General features: G+C 35.9%; 1 protein-coding gene across 1 annotated transcript in view; it reads right to left on the bottom strand.

The window, feature by feature from the left end:
* XPO4 (exportin 4) overlaps window positions 1–19,771 on the bottom strand; it is an 81,708-nt gene that overhangs the window by 16,478 nt on the left and 45,459 nt on the right. Inside the window, exons 7-16 of the mRNA XM_066989773.1 lie at window positions 16,914–17,026; window positions 14,358–14,515; window positions 13,908–14,082; window positions 9,174–9,350; window positions 6,891–7,033; window positions 6,633–6,778; window positions 5,212–5,389; window positions 3,387–3,546; window positions 1,633–1,802; window positions 522–696 (exon numbers count right to left, since the gene is read on the bottom strand). Of these exons, the coding sequence (XP_066845874.1) occupies window positions 522–696; window positions 1,633–1,802; window positions 3,387–3,546; window positions 5,212–5,389; window positions 6,633–6,778; window positions 6,891–7,033; window positions 9,174–9,350; window positions 13,908–14,082; window positions 14,358–14,515; window positions 16,914–17,026 (1,595 nt within the window). The remainder of the gene's footprint in view (window positions 1–521; window positions 697–1,632; window positions 1,803–3,386; window positions 3,547–5,211; window positions 5,390–6,632; window positions 6,779–6,890; window positions 7,034–9,173; window positions 9,351–13,907; window positions 14,083–14,357; window positions 14,516–16,913; window positions 17,027–19,771) is intronic.

Raw genomic sequence — 19,771 nt, 5'->3', positions numbered from 1 at the left:
GATCAGGAAGCATTAGAGCACCAACCTTTCCAGTATTAAATATCTGAGCACTAATGGAACCAGGGCACAGAAAAGCTGGTCGAGAAGCTTCATTATTTTTCACATTAGTCTTACTGTCATTATCGATAAGTGAATAAATGAATAATTCATAAACACCACGAAATTAAAATAGACGAAATGGCACAACTCTGATGAAAGCCCTTAACCTTCACAAAAGGTCTCTTCCAAGTGTACTGCTAGACTGGCTATTTCATGAATCCCCAAGTAATTTTGAGTTGTTTCTGTTTAGGTAGTAACGGTTTAGATATCAAGGACAACACCAATAAGCTGCCAAAAAATTATGGCCCTTCAAAGAAAATCGTTAAAAAAAATATTGGCATTAGATGTTCAAAATGTGAAGATTTTGTATATTATGTATGTGATGCCGAGTTTGCATCACCATAAAACTCCTTAAACTAACTTCAAACTTTGGTTTTATTACTTGCAAAAATTAGGGTAACAGAAGCATCAAAACAGCTTACCTCTGTCCAGTATTGTTGTTTTGTTTCTGTATCCATATGAGCAAAACCTCCTAAAACTAAAGCTTTCATTAGTGTTCTCTGCACAGAACTGGACAAATAGTGAAGGGGAGGGCTTCGCCTTGCAAATTGTTTAGCTAAATTCCACCAGTTTTCACATTGAATAACTAAGTTTGCCCTAGAAGGGGGAAAAATATTTTGATTAAAGAAAATACTCCAAAAATTGTATGAACAAAGTGCATCAGGCAGCTAGCAATTGTCAGAAGATTTTTATTTTTATTTTTTAATTTAATTCCTTTATTGTAAGGCTAAATTGCCTTTTGACTTTCATCTTATGTCTCAACCATAAAATTTCTGAAGTGTATACTCTGAAAGTAGCTCAATTCATATGGGAGAAAAGCAGGGAAGTACTTAGTTTTACACACAGACAGACAGACACATAGTTAATGGATATATTGAATGGATTAAAAGCTTAGTCTCATTATGTCATGATAAAATAAGCAGTTTATTCCAAAACTAGCTCCTGTGGTTTTTATTTATCTTTAAAAAAATTCTCCTCAAACATTTAACTCCTCAAACTCCAGTCTTTCAGACTGAATGCATGATTGCATGTCAATTCACAGAAGCAAAACATTCAAGAATTTTCTTCTTCACAGTTTGTAATACCAAAGAAATTTCTGAAATTTCTCTGAACCCACCAAACCCTATTTTTTTTTTCTTTAAAAGGTTTATTAAACATATTTTATACTGGCTTAGCCAGTATCTGAACTCAATCTGAAACAACTTGTTCAACAAAAACAAACAAACAAAAATCCTTGCAATAAGAGTGGAGACCAGGAGAATTTTCCTTTCTCACTGTTTGTGTGAGGCACAAAGGTAGGGGAAGGAGAGTGCACTGATAAATAATAATAAAGATTAGGTTAATGTTTTGTCAAATCTAGGTCTCACTCCTCACTTGGTCAGACAATTTTTTCCTCCATTTATAGTACGTTACTAAAGTAATTTGACTTACAGAGACATGAATATAAAGTGCCCCATATCTGGATTACTTTGGCCAAAAAAATTTAAAGGAAGCAAAAGAAATTTTTTGACTTCCAGAGGTGTAGCAACTTACCGCTCTCTCCTTTCCACTAATGTTACTAGCAGTTGTACAGTATCATTTGCAAGGTCCTGCTCTGAACTCCACACTGCCAGGTTACTGATCACTTTTTCTAAAAGGTAACCCACAATCCACTGGGAACCCTCAGTATCAGCACCAAATGCTGTACTAAATGGCAGACTTATCTATAAGAAAAGCATTAAAATGAGTGAGTTTTACAGAAGGCAGAACCTCAAAGTGTATGGTAATCAGTCAGCAAATTCTTTTCAGGCTGTCACTTCTTCCCTACTTAAAATACACAAAAGTTACATAGACGAAGGCAAAGAATACCTGTAACAGAAAAATCTTTGCCAAATTTATCTTGCAATTTTAAGCACAACACCTAAAAGAAAGAAAAGTATCAACCTCATCACAATAGCAGGTTTAAGTATGTCTAGCTTTTAATGCCAAGGAAAGTTCAGAAGCTTTAAAAATTAAGAGAAAGATACCAAAAAATCATCTCCCAAAAGTGTTTCCATGAATTTATGATGAAATTCCTCAAAATAAAGTGATAAAAATAACTCAAAATAAGCCTAACTCTTGATCTAGTTTGAATCTTGTAAGAATTTATTTTCATCGCAGTCTTTTCTACATCTGCTTTCTGCATTATTCCTTCAATCTACACAGATTTTAGGGAAGATGTCACATTCTGGTCCTGGTACGTTAAAATATGCTTCCTTGAAATTGCCTGCTTGCCTATCTTCAGGAAAAAAAAAGTGTAAGAGTGAAATCCAAAAGCTTTGTAATATTTGTGCAGGGGCTTCCTGTCAGCACACCACCATTTCTGATTTTAAAATTCATAATATATACATGACTGAGTATAAGATTTAAAAAGAGGTGTTCAACCTCTTTCACATGCCAACACAAACTAAACGTGTACATTTCCTAGACACCCTGTCTCATGCTCTCCAATTCTTTCCCAGCTGATATCTTTGCTCTGCTACAAGTTGAATAATATAATTTAAATTCATTACAAGTCTTCAGTATCCCTAACTTTGTTAAGGGCTCCTGAAGCGTTAGTATTCTTAGTTGCTTCAGTAGTGAAAATAAGGGGAGGAGGCGGCGGCTTCCTTCTCAGAAGTTAGAGCCAACAGGACCTTTTCATGAGTGGCCTCCATTAGCTAGCTGGAGTATAGTTAGTTGTATAAGCAAAATCAGGATCAAGGTATAATCATGATTAGTGCTTTCCAAACACGATAAAATGTTGCCCTTTAGAAAGAACGCATCATAGAAATCATGATATATACAATGAGAACATATGAGAATAGGGAGAGGAGAGAAAGTAACATGATTTTAGCTTATATATACCACCTAGTGATGGTGTTAGATATCTAATTCAGAATTACGACCAGGTTACTCAATAAATCATTCATCAAGGGCAACCACTGTATTAAAGATGAACTGTAAGATCTGATGTAGTTTATAAAATTGCTGTGGTAGGTGAATTTCACCCGCTATACAACCTGAGAGAGCACTATGCTACTGTGATGCTACTAGCTAAAAAAATCACATTTATACCAAGATGTGCAAGAAGGGTCCCCTAACAACTTATATTTATAATGAAAAATAAAGGAAGAAAACACCTACTTTCAAACAATTTAAAAACTAACCCCAAATACAATATTAAAAATGCTTTATCACTGCACCTTAGGATAGCTACACTGATATCTGCATTCCAAGAATATTTTTGCTAATACTCACCAATTCATTCATAAAGGTTATATCCTTACCTGATCATACAGCTTTTCATCCACCAGGAGGTAAGTCTTTGCCCAACGCTTGAGGAACCATACAATATCTTTGCCCATCTGCGGGCTCAGAAGGTGCGTGAGATTTGCCCTTATTGCTCGAGATTCTACTTCTGACACTCTTAAAATAGCCGATAACAACCTGCAGATTTAAAACACAACAAGGATGTTGAGGGTGTTCTTTGGAAAAGTAGTGTGACTCTACGAAACACTTATTTTTTCATGAAATATGAGGAAGGAACAGGATAATGAAGTATTTCAACTCTAACGAAGTGGAGAGCAGTTAACTTGTTTCTTTAAATCCAAGGAGAGAGAGAAAATGGCAAATACCCTCCACAAAGTCAGAATATAAGGTGATCTTTGACTTCAAAAACACTGCAACAGAAGAATCCCGACAAGCATTCTGACGTTGTGGGAACGCAGACACATGTACCGCTACCTGTAATGTTTGAAAAGCTTTATGGAAAAACTGATTCTCCCTTTCCTGCATGAACCACCTCCTTCGTTACAAATTGTGGCCTAATCATGCAGCTTTTGCAGTATGATACAGCTACAGCAATGTCCAGTTTTTTCTTACTTTTTCATTACCACAGAGAAACAACATGATGTAGCAGACCACCAAGTGATTGCATTAATACACTCAGTCAAGAAAACTATATTTAATATTAGCTTTTACAGTACCTCAATTAAATTTGGTAAGAATTTGCTAGTCCTCAAGCAATTTATGAGCTGGTGGTGGTCTATTTCTGTTTTTAATCCCATCTGCACTAAGACATTGCAATCAGAAATTCTGGGTTTTGACCAGTTCCTGTAGCTGCCAGGCTTGTCATCAATGACCACTATTAAAACCTCTACATGTGTTAGCCCGTGAAGCACTTAACTGCCCATGAAGATCCATTTTTCTAGCCTTTTCCAGAAGAAAATGTTAAGTACACAAGTAATCTTGGGTAAATAGTATTTCATGCCAATAAAAAAAAAAGATTTGAATTGAGCCTTCTGAATACTGAGGATTCAAACCGAGGACTCCTTTGTGGGCATCAGCCTTCTTGCAAAAAGAGAACGGAAATCCCTTATGCTATTCCTTAAATATGTTAATAATAATAATGTGTACGTAAGGGGCAACAACTCTTCCCCCCACTGAAGACCAAAGCTGCTACTGCCAAGCTGAGGCAGTAAATCACGACATTATAGACAGAAAATTTTTGATAACATACTATAGGCTGTGTTGCTCTAAAAACAATTGTTTTTTTTTTTTTTTTTTTTTTTTTTAAGTAATTTGAGTCGTTTTAAGGACTTTCTGTAACAAACAGATCAAAGACAGGCTTTCAGTAGTGATAAAGTATTTCTATTTATTTTAATAGGTAGATCATGTCCTCAATTACAACTATTAGGTCATCAAGCTAGTCATTTCTGCCATCCCATCTCAACTGAGTTTTATCTGTTTTGATGCCATACTTTTTCTTCCTTTCAGTCCTCCCCCTAGGTCAACTTGACTTGAAACATTATCTGTAATCTCTCTGCCTATCTCCATCCTAAAAATATATATATATATACACATATACATAAACATCACTTCATCTTTTCTGTCTTTTCTTTTATAGCATTGCCTTAATAGATCAGTTATAAAACCATTCTTATAAATTATTTGCCTTTACTTTAAGACTAGTTAAAAGAGACATTTCATTTCCAATGTTCAGTGTTTACATATGGCTTTTTTTTTTTTTTTTCAATTCACAGAAGTCCATTCACATTCTCACTTTTTCTCTGAAAAAGTATTTGACATACTTAACACATGACGCATTCTTACCTAATTACAGAATCAGTTCTGTTGTACCCTGGGATGGAAGAGGCCTTTTCTCCTGGAGATCCCAGAATTTGAAGTGTTGTGTTGATGTCAACCTCAGCTGAATGTTTAATGGAGTATTCCATTACTTCTGGAGGTATTAGCGGAGTCTCTCCCTGAGTATCATTAGCCAAGAGGTAGCCTTACATTAAAAAAAGAAAGAATGATCACAACTTTCTACCCTATGTTAACTTAGAGCTTTTTGATTAGAGAGTCCATTGGATTAACTGCAGACATTACACCAGAATCAAATGTTTATACAACCCCTGACTAACACCGATTAAATATGTATAATTAACTTCAGAATATTTAAAGCCATTCTGTAAAAAAGAACCTAAAGCGACAGTAAACTAATGCTGAAAAATAAACCACCAAATTAAATAATAAAAGAGGGAGAAGAGCTTTGCTTTGTGTGAAAGAATAACAGCCAATTCAGGTACCTGAAAGAATATTCTACAACATTGTGGTCACTTTTTTCTCCTTCAGTTATGTGATAAAAATTGTTCAATTTTACAGCTTCCCTACTGAGTCCATCTCATCTGAGACTTCTACTCTGCTAATATTTCAAATCTATAGAATCTTTCAGACACCAAACAAACGTGCTATAATAAAGTTTTCCTTGCATAGCAACAGCAGATCAGGTAAAGCAATGGTTTTCACAGTAAAATACTCTGGTGTCTAGATAATTAATATTAATTCCAGATTTAGTCATAGTTTTCAGTGTCTGATCTCATAATCATCTGAGCTACAAATATAAACTTCATCCTACAGCGATACAAAAATATTATAAACACATTTATGCCAACATCTGAGAGCAACTAAAACATCAGACATTCAAAAAGACCCCACAAAATATTTCATAAAGTATACATTTCTCCTAATAAAATACAGACACTGTCTTAGCTGATGTTACGCTTTGCAAACAGATGTAAGATAGTTCCACCTAAAAATCAAAAATAAAAATGTTCTAAACTCAAGTTCCCTGAAACACAGCAAAAAGCCAGGACATGGATCATCAATCCTGAGAGATTCTGGAACTTACTCGATTCTTCGCACCACTGAGTAACACTGCTATCCTGATCTCATGTGTGTTCCCTTAAGTCATGTGAGCCCAGACAATATAACTGAAACCACGAACAGGCTAATTTCTTGAATAGATGGATCTCAGAAGTCTATGACAAAATTACTTGAGGGAATTTCCAAAGGACATACCTCATGAAAAGATTACATTAATCTTTTAAAGATAATTTTCATGTTACTGCAGGCAGATGAAAGTGAGACAAAAACTTCGTAAGTAGTTTGCAATGCAAGCATTTTTCTTTCCTAAGATGTTCCAGGTGCAACAGCAATATCAGAATAAGTGCTATTTAACACTGTTCACCTACCTGTGACTAAAATAAGCCAATGAATATCCTCATACAGGTCATCAAGCACTTTATTGTCAATTGAGGCTGATGCTGGTGAGGCAAGTAACTGCTGCTGATGTCTTTGCAACTGACCATGGAGCCTTGTAACTCGGTCTTCTAATAAACTGTGGACAAAAAATAATTAAATAACTTCACTGGTTTTAAATTGTTTCAGCAAAGTCAAGCTCTTCCAATTTGGTGGATTTATTCATTTGCATTCATACTATTCTTCCATACCTTGTAAGAAGAGGTATACAGTGTTCTGCAGCAATTCTTCCCAGCATGCCTACGCTGGCCAACTGGTCACAGAACTGGTCTCTGTCGTCTTCCTGCAGTTCACTTATTTCTTCTTCTTCCCGAGAGGCCACACCATTGGCAGTCTGATGTTATTTCAACAAAATTAGAAGCAACCAGTTAATGTTACACTTGCTAAAACTTATCACCACCACACTTTTCTACGTAAATTTGGGTTTTTCTTCCAGGGTGTTTTGCACTGATACACAACAGGCTTGTGCCAAATTAGATACAGATGAAGTAAATAGAGAAGTAAATATGACTTTATATTGTTTTGAAATCAGCATTTCACAAACTTATCAGCAAAATCAGCTCCTTGCATATTTGCTACCATTTCCAACAGTGCTCTCAAGTCAAAAGATTCACTGTTAGTGAAAAAAGTCAAATATAAGAGTTACGAAAATTGATACTCATTATAAGCACAGGCTGGAAAGCAGCAAACAGCTTCTTTGCACCACATACATAAATCAGCTCTGGTAAGCATCCACTGCTAGAGGTACAAAATGATGTACTGAATGACTCTCATTCACATAGATGGTCTGCAAACCCAATGGCCAGGAGACTTCTAAAACACACTTGGATTTCAAATCATATATATAATCAGGCAATCAGGCCAAGAACAATTTTAAACACTTTGCTTCGTCCTATTCATTAGTCAAAGATACTGTTCCCAGTTCTCTGAGATCTTAAAAATAAATTACAAGAGAGGTAGTATTCTTCACGATAAAGTGAACGTCACCTCTTTCAATAAAGATTTTCTATAACTTATTGTTTGAAAAAACCACACCTTTAAAAAGTAAATGCTACAACCTCAGAAAAAATAGAAGGCAAAATAAAAATATCTCAAGATGAGATTCCTCTCGCCTTGGCTATATTTTAAGACTACCTAGTAATCAGAGCTTATTTTCTTGAAGAGTTGATCCCTTATATGTAGAAATCACATATCAATGTTAGAAGTGTTTTCAAAAATCTCTTGACGAATGACAGAATTTACACAACTACCATTCAAATACAAGTGACGGAGAAAGCTATCGTTACATATTGTTTCTACAAAGGCTCTGGAAAATTGAATCTAAACACATTTTCTTACCTAAAGTGCTTTTACCCCATCTTTTCTTTATCTAACCCAGCAAATCATTCTCCTTTTGCAACTTCAAAGTTGCAGCTGTTTACTGAAGAGTGAGTCTCTGCTCTCAAAGCAGAGACTGAAAGTTCCTGTTACTGCTTTGATATCGAACAAGAAGCATTCTAAAATGCCAGCTGTGGCTTTTAAAAGGTTACCCATGGGATAAATGACTTATCTCACAGAATGACATGAATTAACCTGTGTATACGAGCTATGTCAAGACCGCCTGATATGAATTCAAAGTTCTCTTGTGAAATATTCCTCTCTGTTTGGCATTGTTATTACCATCTGTTACATATCAAGATACTAGACATGGGTTTTATACAGGGCTTTTCAGAATGAGGTACCCTGGAGATCTTTGCATAGCATCAAATTTAAGAGATCAATTTTATATAGCTAACGAATCAAATCTATGCAGTAATTAATACATTCAGCATCTACATCCAAGTTTCAGCACCACAATCTATTTCAGTAAGATCCATACTCCTGGCAAAGAGACTAACGGGTTTTCTCTCTCAGAGGGCCAAGAGATAGCTGAGGTAGTTTTAAGTTTTCTTGAGAACAGCCACCTCAAAAATTCAGTAAGGAATTTATGTACCATTTTATCCAGAAGAACCGCATAGTATTTCATGCTTCTTTTAGTCTAAGCATAGTCATTCTACATTTTCTCAGATTACACTTCAAAAGTATAATCTGAAGATAACGTATGGGAAATAACAGGATAAAAGGCTTCCGATTTCATTGAAGACTTTAATTATAACCCAAATCCAGAGAAGGATGGTCAGAAGTTTAGTCGTTGCATCTATAGGGAAGACCAGCAGGAAACACGTCAATTTTACTAACAGGTTTATTTTATTTATTTTTAAAAGTAACTTCCAACTTTGTATTCCTTCATTTCCTTTTCATAATGAGAGAAACAGACTGGAAAATGACCTCTGATTAACAAATTCAGCAAATTTTTCATTTCCATTCAAAGCCACAAGTAGTAAATTTATACTAGCTCCCTTGAGCTACATAATAAAGTATACAACAACAACAAAATCTCCACATGGGTTAGTTACTCCATATTATCATCAGAAACTACCACTATAAGGGCTTACCAAATTCCTTGTACCATCAGGAGCAGCTAGATGGCACTGAATGTAAGAATTAAAGACCTGAACAGCATGTTGGGTAAAGAAACCTTTATGGAAATGTTTGTCATCTTGTACCAAAGTAAGCCAAGATTCCAGCAACTTATCATATGCTTCCATATATACCATGTCATCTTTGTCAAGCTGTAAGAGATGAAAGAAAAAAAACAAACATCTTATTCCTAAACTAAACCAGAGAAAGATACTTATATTCATTACTATTTAACAGATGTTCTTCTAATGTTGAAGCAATTTAAAAAAAAAAAAATCACAAAACTTATTATTGGCTATCCTTGAAGAGATCAGAAAGAACTGAAGCAATGCATCGAAAAGGTCAATGCAGCTTTGCTAGAATTAAAAAACAAAACAAAAAAACCACTGTGTTTAGCTATTTCTTTTCTTCTGACGTTCAAAACCAAACCAGACTTGATTTAAGCCTTTCATACATACACATAATCACCTAAATGCAGGAGCTACAATGCTTTCTCTCCAGTGACACCAAGCATCTCAGCTCATACCAGAAACAACAATGAATGGAGCTATTTCTGTTTAATTAGACACAGAACACGTGCATATAGATTAGCACATATTCCGCTATTTTTGAAATAAAGAGACAGAAAAGATGACAACTCTCTGTTTTGGAGAAAATCATTACAAACTGCATGTATTAAAGAAACCCTGCTGTGGGCAGCCAGTTTTGATGATGATACACAACTTCTCATTCTGTGAACAAAGAAAGATCACAATTCCATAGAATAAGCCTGCATCTACAATTCATTAGTGCATTTTAACTGTCACTTCATGCTTTTAGCTTTTCACATATATTTATATGGGGTACATAAGTTGCAAAAGGAAATTCATATCTGAACAAGCAAACTCTTGAGTTACAGGGCAGCTAAAGAACCCAGACAGCAGAAGGGTTGTTTCTCTTGAAAAGGACATTTAATGCAATTATCATTTTATTTTTTTTCCACTTGGTGCGAAAGTTGAACTTTAGTAAATACAACCACTTTCACATAACTTAAGTATGACTCCATGGATGGATTTGCTAGTACTGCGAGACTTTTCTTTCCTCTAAGAAGTCTTCTCAACTTTTAACCAACATGATTGCTCACCAAGGTTACTTTGAGATAGCAGAGCTTAGTAAAATGATTCCTTGATGAAATACAGAGATACTAAGGCCTTTATCATGCCCCAGGCAGAGGAATTCCTGACTTTCAGTGAAGTTACAAACATGGCTGCATGAACAAAGGAAAAAAAACATTGGCTGGATGACTGACTAAGAGGGAAAACTGATACCATGTTGGAAGCATTTCAAGATATTTTCACAGCATCATTCTGTAACTGCAAAATGGTCGTATTTACCTTAGCTAAAATATGGGACACATGCAAGTTTGAAAACAAAAGCTGAAGATGATGATGAGAGAGACCAAACTGTATTCAATGCTAACATAAAACAAATTTAGGACAGGCACAGCATGTCTTTTTAGTTTGGCGAAAGGACATTCATTGAAAACAAACACTTTGATATGCGTATATATATATGTATTTTTTAACTTACATACAATTAGTAATTTATAAAAATCCAGAAAATAACACAAGTAACAACGTCCTTTTATGAGGAAAAAAACAACTCGGATTTGAGAAGGTAATACAGAATAAACCATTTTTGTATAGTATTACCAATACCTTATGGTATTTTCATAAGGAAGCTAGGATTAGTAAGTGCCTCCATAAAGTAGGTGCCCAAGCAGTAGAGTTCGTTGATCTTGAACAAATAAAATCACAAAGGAACCTTACTAAAAATTCCCAATCTTGTTTTAGATTAGTGATTCAGATGAAAGGCTACAGCTGGGCTACTGAAGATGTCATGCAGGTAGACTGTACGTGACAAGCTGCAGACTGGGGAGCAGAAACTTTCCGATGGATCTACCAGAAGCGATTGGCAGGGCCCAGTTCAGGATTCAAGACCTTCAGGAGAAGCAAAGTACAACCACTAACATCAAAGTGATGCTGCTAAATTTCTCCAAGATTCTTCCTTCACAGCTGACCCTCTGAAGAAAGAACACTTCTAAAACTTGCTAAGTAGCAGCAAACTTGGAAAAGTTAGAAGCAAAGTAGAGAGAGAGACCAAATTCAGAATGATCTCTCACCTTATGCAACTTAAAAAAAAATACATATATCATAAATCAGGAACACCACATTAAGAAATCGACCTGAGAAAAAGAAACCTTTGAGAGCATTTCTGTTTGCATTTTCATTCAACATCCTGCTCATACTCTTCACTAATTCTGATCAACTATTACAGACTCCTACTTCTGCATAAGCATTAGCCTTGAGCAAAGGAAAGCATAACTGTGGACAAGCATCTTCTCTCAGACCCAGCGTTATTTATTAAAGGAAGAGATGATTGGTCCAAACTGCATCATAAATTAACCTCAATCATTGCTGAAGCTTACTGTCCTCCACAGCATAGCTGTTCAGGCAAATGTTCCAACAACTTCCCTCAATCAACAGCCAAGTAAATGTAAAACAACATTTGAACGTTTGGATTGTGTGTGGGTTTTTTTTCCTCCCCCTTTGCTGAATATCAATATTAGCAACAGCAGCAAGTACCATCAGCAACCGCTTCTGATTCTGTGCCAAGACACGTGCTGCTTTGAAGTGGTTTGCACATTACCGTTTGGGACCTCCTGATTTTGTCAGGTTCAACAGCAAACTTCTGGCTAAGCTGATTCCCTGTGTCTGATGGGTTTTCTGCAACATTCACACAAGCCATTCTGCTGGCAGACAAAGTGGCAGAAATATGGGAAAAACAGTTTGCCCCACAAGCAAAGCTTTACTGCGTACACCTGTCTGTGTTCTGCTGCACTTTAGATTTCTGAATCTCAGGTTCCTACTGAGCCCAATGCATGTGGTATTTCACCTTTCACCAAAAACTCTTAATTACAGAAAGCAATTAAGCTCATGAGCACATGAGTTCACTAAGTACATCACTACAAGCAATCTAAGCAAGTAGCTTAGGTGCTTCGGGACATAGTTTAGTGGTGGACTAGGTAGTGTTACACACTGATTGGACTTGATGATCTTAAAGGTCTTTTCCAACCTACATGACTCTATGAAACACACTGACCAGGGCAGGCACATTCCTAAGCCAAAAGATTGCCTTCAGGGATGCAAACAAGTATTTCTACAGTCACGGCACACCGTGCCATTACACCATCTGGATTAAGTCAGCAATAGTTTGAAATACTCTGTAGTGCACCTTATTGCTGATACGATGATAAGGTATACGAATTATTTTTTGAAGACTGAATACCACAGAATTTTGTGATTATCCTGGAGATCAGAGCAACCACATGAAGTTGAGATATAAGCTATACAACTGTTAGACCGATGACACAATGAAGTGATGAAAGCGTGATGTTTCTTTCTTCCACAGAACACTTTAAAGATTCTACGACAATGAACAAGTTCTCTCTTTAAGGAAAAAAAAATTGCAGTCTTCTTTCTTATCTTGCTGGATCTGATAACATTGTAATATAATATTGAAAAGACTTTCTTCAGCAAAAACTAGAGGATTATGTATGCATAGGCAGACACATTCACTAGGCACGAGCAGCAAGCCATTTCCAAAACAAACTCTTTGTACCAGACAGTGGTACGAGCTACCTCGGGCTTTTGCTGAGAGATGAAGTACTCTGAGTTGTTGCTGAGTGCTCCTGAAGTTAAATACGGTTGTGTATTCTAGCTCTCCAGTAACAAGAGGCTAACTGAAGAAATGTATATCCTCTAGTCCCTTTCATTTAAATGATAGGTATCAAGCCTAGTCAGTATATATAGCAAAACTGGAAAAAAAAAAATCTTTTTTTTTTAATGATAATGGGGAAAACCCACAATGGTGTCTAGAGAGCTTCATTTAAATCAATAACTATTCCATGTATATAGCTCAGGTGAAAGATGCACCTTAATTCTTATGGGCTTTTTTCATAATTAAGTCTCCTTAGACATTTTTATTTTTAAAGTGTGTTTTTTTTTGGTGTTTGTTTTTTTTTTTTGGAAGCAGAGGATTTAGCCTATCAAAATGGAACCTCTATGTTACAACCAAGGTTTGAAAGAAGTAAGCAAACAGAAAAGTCCTCTGAATCCCCGCTCCAGATTTGTATGTAGAATTATTACTTGAACTGTGTCAGTAACAGAGGGATGATTTAAGCAGTTTAATAGTATGGGGTTAACAACAGATCTTAACAGCTACATTAACTTAAAACAGAAGTTCCTGCCTGTAAAACCCCTGACAGCATAAGTTTCAGTCTGTCCATATGTTCACACAGTGATTTTAAGCTTTCAGGTTTGTAGCATGTTCATTATCTACAACACTTTTCAGAGAAGTCCCACAAGAGCAATCCAGCAACATTTAAAGACTTTCATACTTTTTTAACGTACCCATTCTTTTAAAAGTGAAAATATGAAGCAGGTGCTTTAAATCAAAAGTTTGAAAGATGCAGTGTGCAACTGAGCAATATGTTGCACATAATAAAAAAAAACAAAACCCTTTCAGATGTGATTTCAGAAATATCTAGAACAAAAGCACCGTGTTTCACAACAGTTATTGACAAAACAGCCAGATTCTCACATCACTTATGCCTATTACAAAGAGAAGGAAACAAAAAGAATACCTACTTTTTGAGAATGAATACTTACCACTTCTTCCAAGGCAGCACTTCTTCCAAAAGAACAAGTGAGATGTGCGAGGCAGTTAACAAATGAAGAGAAAAGTTCATTTGGAATGGCAGTTAAAATATTTCGAGGAAATACGGTTATCAGGTTGCTGATAATACTGGAAATTCCCACTGCTTCAGAGTCTTCTATTTCAATTCTATAGATAGAAATAGGAGTTAGTTAGCTGCCATCAAGAAAAATGTTAAAAGCCAATTGATTTTCTAGATACGTTTTCAATCAATAAATCTATCTCGTGTTAGTTTAAGAAGCACCTACTTGAAGATGCATTTTTTAAAATGTCAATCATCCAAGAGTAAACACAGATTATACCCAGAAATAAGCAAGTCATACCAGTTCTTCACACACACACACTGCACTCCAAACTAAAAGATTAAAAGATGCCATCTAAATTTAGAGAGCAGGCATACATACCCATTGATAGTATTCAGTAATCCCTCAATGAAGTGTGCCAGGTAATCAACTTGTGAACCTTCGTCAGGAAAGACTGACCCATGCAAAGACGCCAGCTGTGCCAGACACTGTAATGAATCTTGGGCCATATCTGTATCTTCTCTGATTTTTCGATGCACCTTTCAGGAAGCGAGATAGTTAATAATACACGGAAAATAGGATGTTCTTACAACAGTCACATGGCTCTCAATCCAAAAGAGCACACACCAAAAAAAGCTTACTATAACTTCTATTCAGTCTGAAATGTGAGGGTTTCTACAACTCCCTAAACCCTAGCAAATGTCACGATTGCGACTCGGTTCACAAAATCACGAGCCTCAAATTAACTCACTGATACCAACATTTAGTTAAGTCTTACTTACATTTTGAAAATTGAACTGTGTACCGAATGTTATGTCTTAAAGAGAGAAACAGATGCCAGCCAGTCAGACATACTGCTCCTTCTAAAAACAGCAATAATGACAGTCATCTCTATTATGCTAACTATGCCTAGGCTACGGAGTCTTGCTAAAGTTAGTCAACAAGTTCAATCAAGATTATATAGATGCTTCTTTAGCAGAGGTAAACACTGAAGACATATACAAAAATGAATGCATCACTTCCTTGGCAACACCCTTACATTATACAGGGCCAAGTCATCTTCTTTCATTTCTGCGCTGTGTTACATCACTACTTCTGCTGCTAAGACCTTCTAGATTCAAATCTGCTAATATTTCCAGCAGACATATTCTCACAATTCATGCTACAATTATCAACTACGTATTTTTAAGTATTTTCTTACGCTCACACCTTCTGTTTTTTCATGTAAGTTTTACTGAAAAATACAGGGTAGCTTTTTCCTCCACATGCAATTTACTTAAATTATATCATAAAAGTACAGTTAAGACACTCTGACCACTTCCCTGTGGCATTTTATCTTCAGCTTCACCTAACTCATAACCAGTTGGATTAGCTGCATGGTTAACCTCTGAAAGATTAAACTGCCAGGAGAAACAAGCCCTGAAACAGAAATACCCCTTCTAATATGCATTCCACACTTGGTTGAGATTTCAAGTGAAGGCTTCCTCTTTAACATGGCAGTCTTGCCAAGTTTTGCAAGGTTATTAAAATTTCTTAGATCAGTTATATGAATATGAACGACCACCATTCACTTACATTACTTCAAATAGCAAGCTAATACCACCAGCCTCAACCATTGCGAATCAGGAATCTAAAACCAAAACTGACAGCACACTGCCCTGGCTAGCCTTCATTCAAAAATAATCAAATATAGGCCTGCTTTGGTTGCCATTATTTAAAATGCAAATGCATTACAAAAATTTTGCATGTTATTGAAAACAATACCCTCGTCACAAATAAGTAGTCTTGTAAACCAGCCAAAGAGAGAGATTTAATTCAGACAACTTCATACTTTTAAACAAGGAAGGGTTAATACGTAAGCCAAAAAGTTATTTGCATGTGGAGGTTCACAGCTGACAGTAGCAACTGTCTGGATAGTCTAGACAGCTGTTCAGATTGTGTGTAGCTGCTAAGAGGTCTGCCAGTGATTTTTTCACCTTTTCAAAACTGCTGGAACAGACAAAACTTTCAGTTAAAAAAATAATAACTTGTAAAAAAAATCCTACAAAGTATAGACACGTATCCAAACACATATCTGACAACTCTCAAGCACTGGAGATTTCCATTTGCTTGGTCTGAAAACAACTTTGTCCCAGCTTTGAACACATTATTTCTTTGCTCTGCAAAAATGAAATAGCGTGAGAATGATGAATTCTCAGGTCCCAAGAGATTTAAGATAACAAAATATCATAGTAAACTAATTTATAAACCAATAATGTTGCTGCTGCAGCATTTCCTGGCAGAACAAAGACTACCAACTTTCCCCCCCAACAGTGGTGGAAAGTAACATTACTTTTATCCAGTTTTAATATCAGACCTCTTTTTAAATCACAGGAAGTGAATATTACATTCCCCCCTCCCCATTCTATCTCTTCCCCATCACTCCTAACTTCATCTATCTCAATTTAACTTGCTTTGATTCACTTTGTGCTGCGGAAAGAGATGCAAAACTTCGTATGCTGGAACTGGCTAGAAAATGGCAATTACATTACTTGTTTTTAGCTCTTCTGTCGAGCAAATGCTCTAAGATCAGCAAAAAAATACCGTTCATTTGAGAGCTGTTACACCTTATCTGAAAGGCATAGTCTAACCACTGCTCACAATGCTTGGTTTCATTTGATGAATACATGTTCAACAGTACTAAACAGAACAAAGCTTAGATAACCATACACTTTTTTCCTTAGTTAATGGTTACCAATTTAAGGCAATTTACAGGCAAAACACATATCTGTTAACCTAAGAAAAACACAATACTTTGTTTGCTTTGAAAAACCAGCTGAAGTTAACACAATCAGTCCTACCTGATGCAAAAGGAAGGATCCAAGAGTAAAGTTTAAAAACAGGCAGGAGCTGCTTTCCCTGTGGTCTGGACTATGAAAGTTGAAGAATGAAACTTACTGTAAAGAAAAGCTCCATAACTCTGCTGTCCAGGAGGGTCTCACGCCAGGATTCTGTTGGCTTTAGCATCACATTTTGTGAGGATTCAAACATAGCTATATAATGTCTGCCCAGTTATCTGGTGTCAAGGTCAACAATAACATTCCTACTTGGCTTTAAAAAAATCCTAGATACAACAGGATCCATTCAGAAAGAATGTAATGGAAACAAACTTTAAGCCTCTTCACATACACAGCATAATTCATGCATGAGGCCAAGGAATAAAAGGTATTAAGTATTGAAAAAAAGAATGCTCCAGGAATGTTAGATAAGAGTTTGATCATAATTATGAGACATACCATAGTGATACGATCACTTTGATAACCAGGGTGTCTAATGTGACACAGCGAGAAGGGAAAAAAGCAACCGCAATTAACAGGTGTTAAAATTTATGCAAAATGGGAAATCATTTTCTAAAAAATTTTCCTGGCAGCTTTTAAAAAGGCCTTAGGATAGCTAAAGATAGCCCATTGAAATCTATATCCTATTTTTCTAAATAGCCAAATATGCATCACAGAATGCAGATATGTTAGCCCCGCATTAATGGACATTTTTTATCATGCTGTGAAGAACAAAAGCGTAAGGCACCACAAGGCAGTCATATTAAACATATGCTTGTAAAAAACCCACAATAAAAAGCACCCACACTAAAACCATGCCTTCCCTGCACTCATTTCAGTTATTACCATATCTTTTGGCATAATTTAGTTTTTACGAAATTCTGCCAGTGCAGAAAAATAACAAATACATGCATGAAAAAAATCAATTAAACAAGCACGTTACATTCTTTTGTCAGTCTGATCACACAGAGTAGCATTTATTACAGATTTTTGAAAGTGCTTCCTACTGTGACACCCCTCAATCCAAATAGCAGTAAAGCTGCTTCAACATAGTTATGATTTCATTTGTCTTTTTAAAACCTTTCACTGCTCCCTCTGAACCCTTTGTATCCCAGCCATCAGAATAAGCAACTGCATGCTCAACTGCATATAATCTACTCATTGGTAAACAATGAACAGTATTAACTTTTGTAAAGTTTTCGGGTATTATAAAAAAAAGTTTATCCAAAAAAAATTGTATGCTTCCAAATAAAAATAAATTTTACAACAGTACCATTCAGGAAAGCAGATCCCTTGAAATCTGATGGGATTTGTTTAAGAGAACAATGTATAAAGCAAACATCTATTTTAATATGAAGGATTGTTGTGCAAGGCAGGAGACACAATTCTGTTTTATTTACACTTGCCCTCTGAGTTCTGCCAAACACAGAAAATCACAGTAACACTGTGCAGAACAGTTTCAAAAAAGCCACTTTTTCCACGGCACAGCACCAAGTGGAAATTCACTGATAGTATGTGCCCAGAGCTGCATTCAGCACATTACAATGCACGAGAACAATCACGGATTTTCACACACGTTGAAACAAAACCAGTTTCACGATTCTCAAAATATCAGTGTGTTGAACACTACCAGATTTGCAATATTTTAGACACTGAAAAGAATTTTTTAAAAAATCGAAAACAGATAATTCTCTATTTTACTTTCATCTGAAATACAAATGTCATTTAGGTGATCGAAAACACTTCAATTCTTCCAGATAAAAATAAAATATAGGCATGAAATTATCACATGCATCCTTTATCAGAATAATATTACAAATTAAGACTAATGTAATCAGTGCTGGTGCATTAAGTTACGCTTTTTTTTCCTTCTCACTTATAATATTCTAAGAAGAAAAAAACATTTTAAAATTGTTTATTTTCAAGAGGGTTCTTTGCCTTAACTCTCTTGTAAAAGACCGGCAACCTTACCGAAGAAAGACTACAGATACATTATCAGTCTCTGAAAATCAATTTGCTCTCCACTAGCTTGAGTTTACGGAGGGGATGAGCTACATAACACTTTTCACGTGGAATGGAAGAAGGGCCGCTTTGCTGTCACTATTTTAACAAGCCCCAGTATTTAGTGGCCCTATCCTGTTATTTTTAGTGCCGTTTCTCACGCTAACGGACTGATGACATATCTGACAGACTTGTAGGTAAAATATCTGTTCATTAAACAATACAAATAATGGCTGCAGCTATTACAGAGATTTTACAGCCATTTTCTGTCCCACACCAGGTGAATGCAGACATTAGCGTAAGCTGGGTGTGGAGATGCTTGCTGCCATGAAACATCTGAACTTCTGCCTTATTAGCAGCAGCCCAGTTGTGCCAAACCTGAAAAAATGGCACTAAATTACCTACTATAGGGGTGTATACAGGACAAATGCAGTCTTCATCATCAAAACACGCAACAACATGAACGAATCTCTACTGTAAAGTGTAAGAGTATAACTAGATGCCTTCATGTTTCATAAAGCTCTGGTGATCCCTGATTAGTGCCTAGAGAGAAAGAGGAGAAAACATGGTTTAAGATGGATTTTCTTTTATCTTTGCGTACATTCATGTATGCAGCCGTTAGCTCTGCACTTGGTTTTGTTTAATGAACTGGACAAATAAGAGTAATCTGTCTTAAAAATATTAACTTCTCATTTTTAAAGTATAATTTGGAAAAAAGTTCTCTGTGATTCTTGGAGGAAAATACTAAAAAAAAAAGAAAAAAGATAAACAAATGTGTAATTTTCTTCCCATTCTTTGCCTCTCTTCCAGGATGGGTGAAGAAAAATATCAAAATATTTCATATCCTAAGGCAGCCATAGGGGGATTATAACACTTCAGGACTTACCACAAATTCTATTTTTTGCAAATGGATCCCAAGGTTGTGTTTTTGTGTGTTTTATTTTTTTTTTCCCCTCCATGAGAGGGGAGGCTTGCCCT

Source organism: Anser cygnoides, chromosome 1 (genome assembly GCF_040182565.1).
Source record: "Anser cygnoides isolate HZ-2024a breed goose chromosome 1, Taihu_goose_T2T_genome, whole genome shotgun sequence".
Classification (NCBI taxonomy): domain Eukaryota; kingdom Metazoa; phylum Chordata; class Aves; order Anseriformes; family Anatidae; genus Anser; species Anser cygnoides.
Note: the sequence above shows the minus strand (reverse complement) of the source record. Positions and strands in the feature narration are given on the sequence as shown.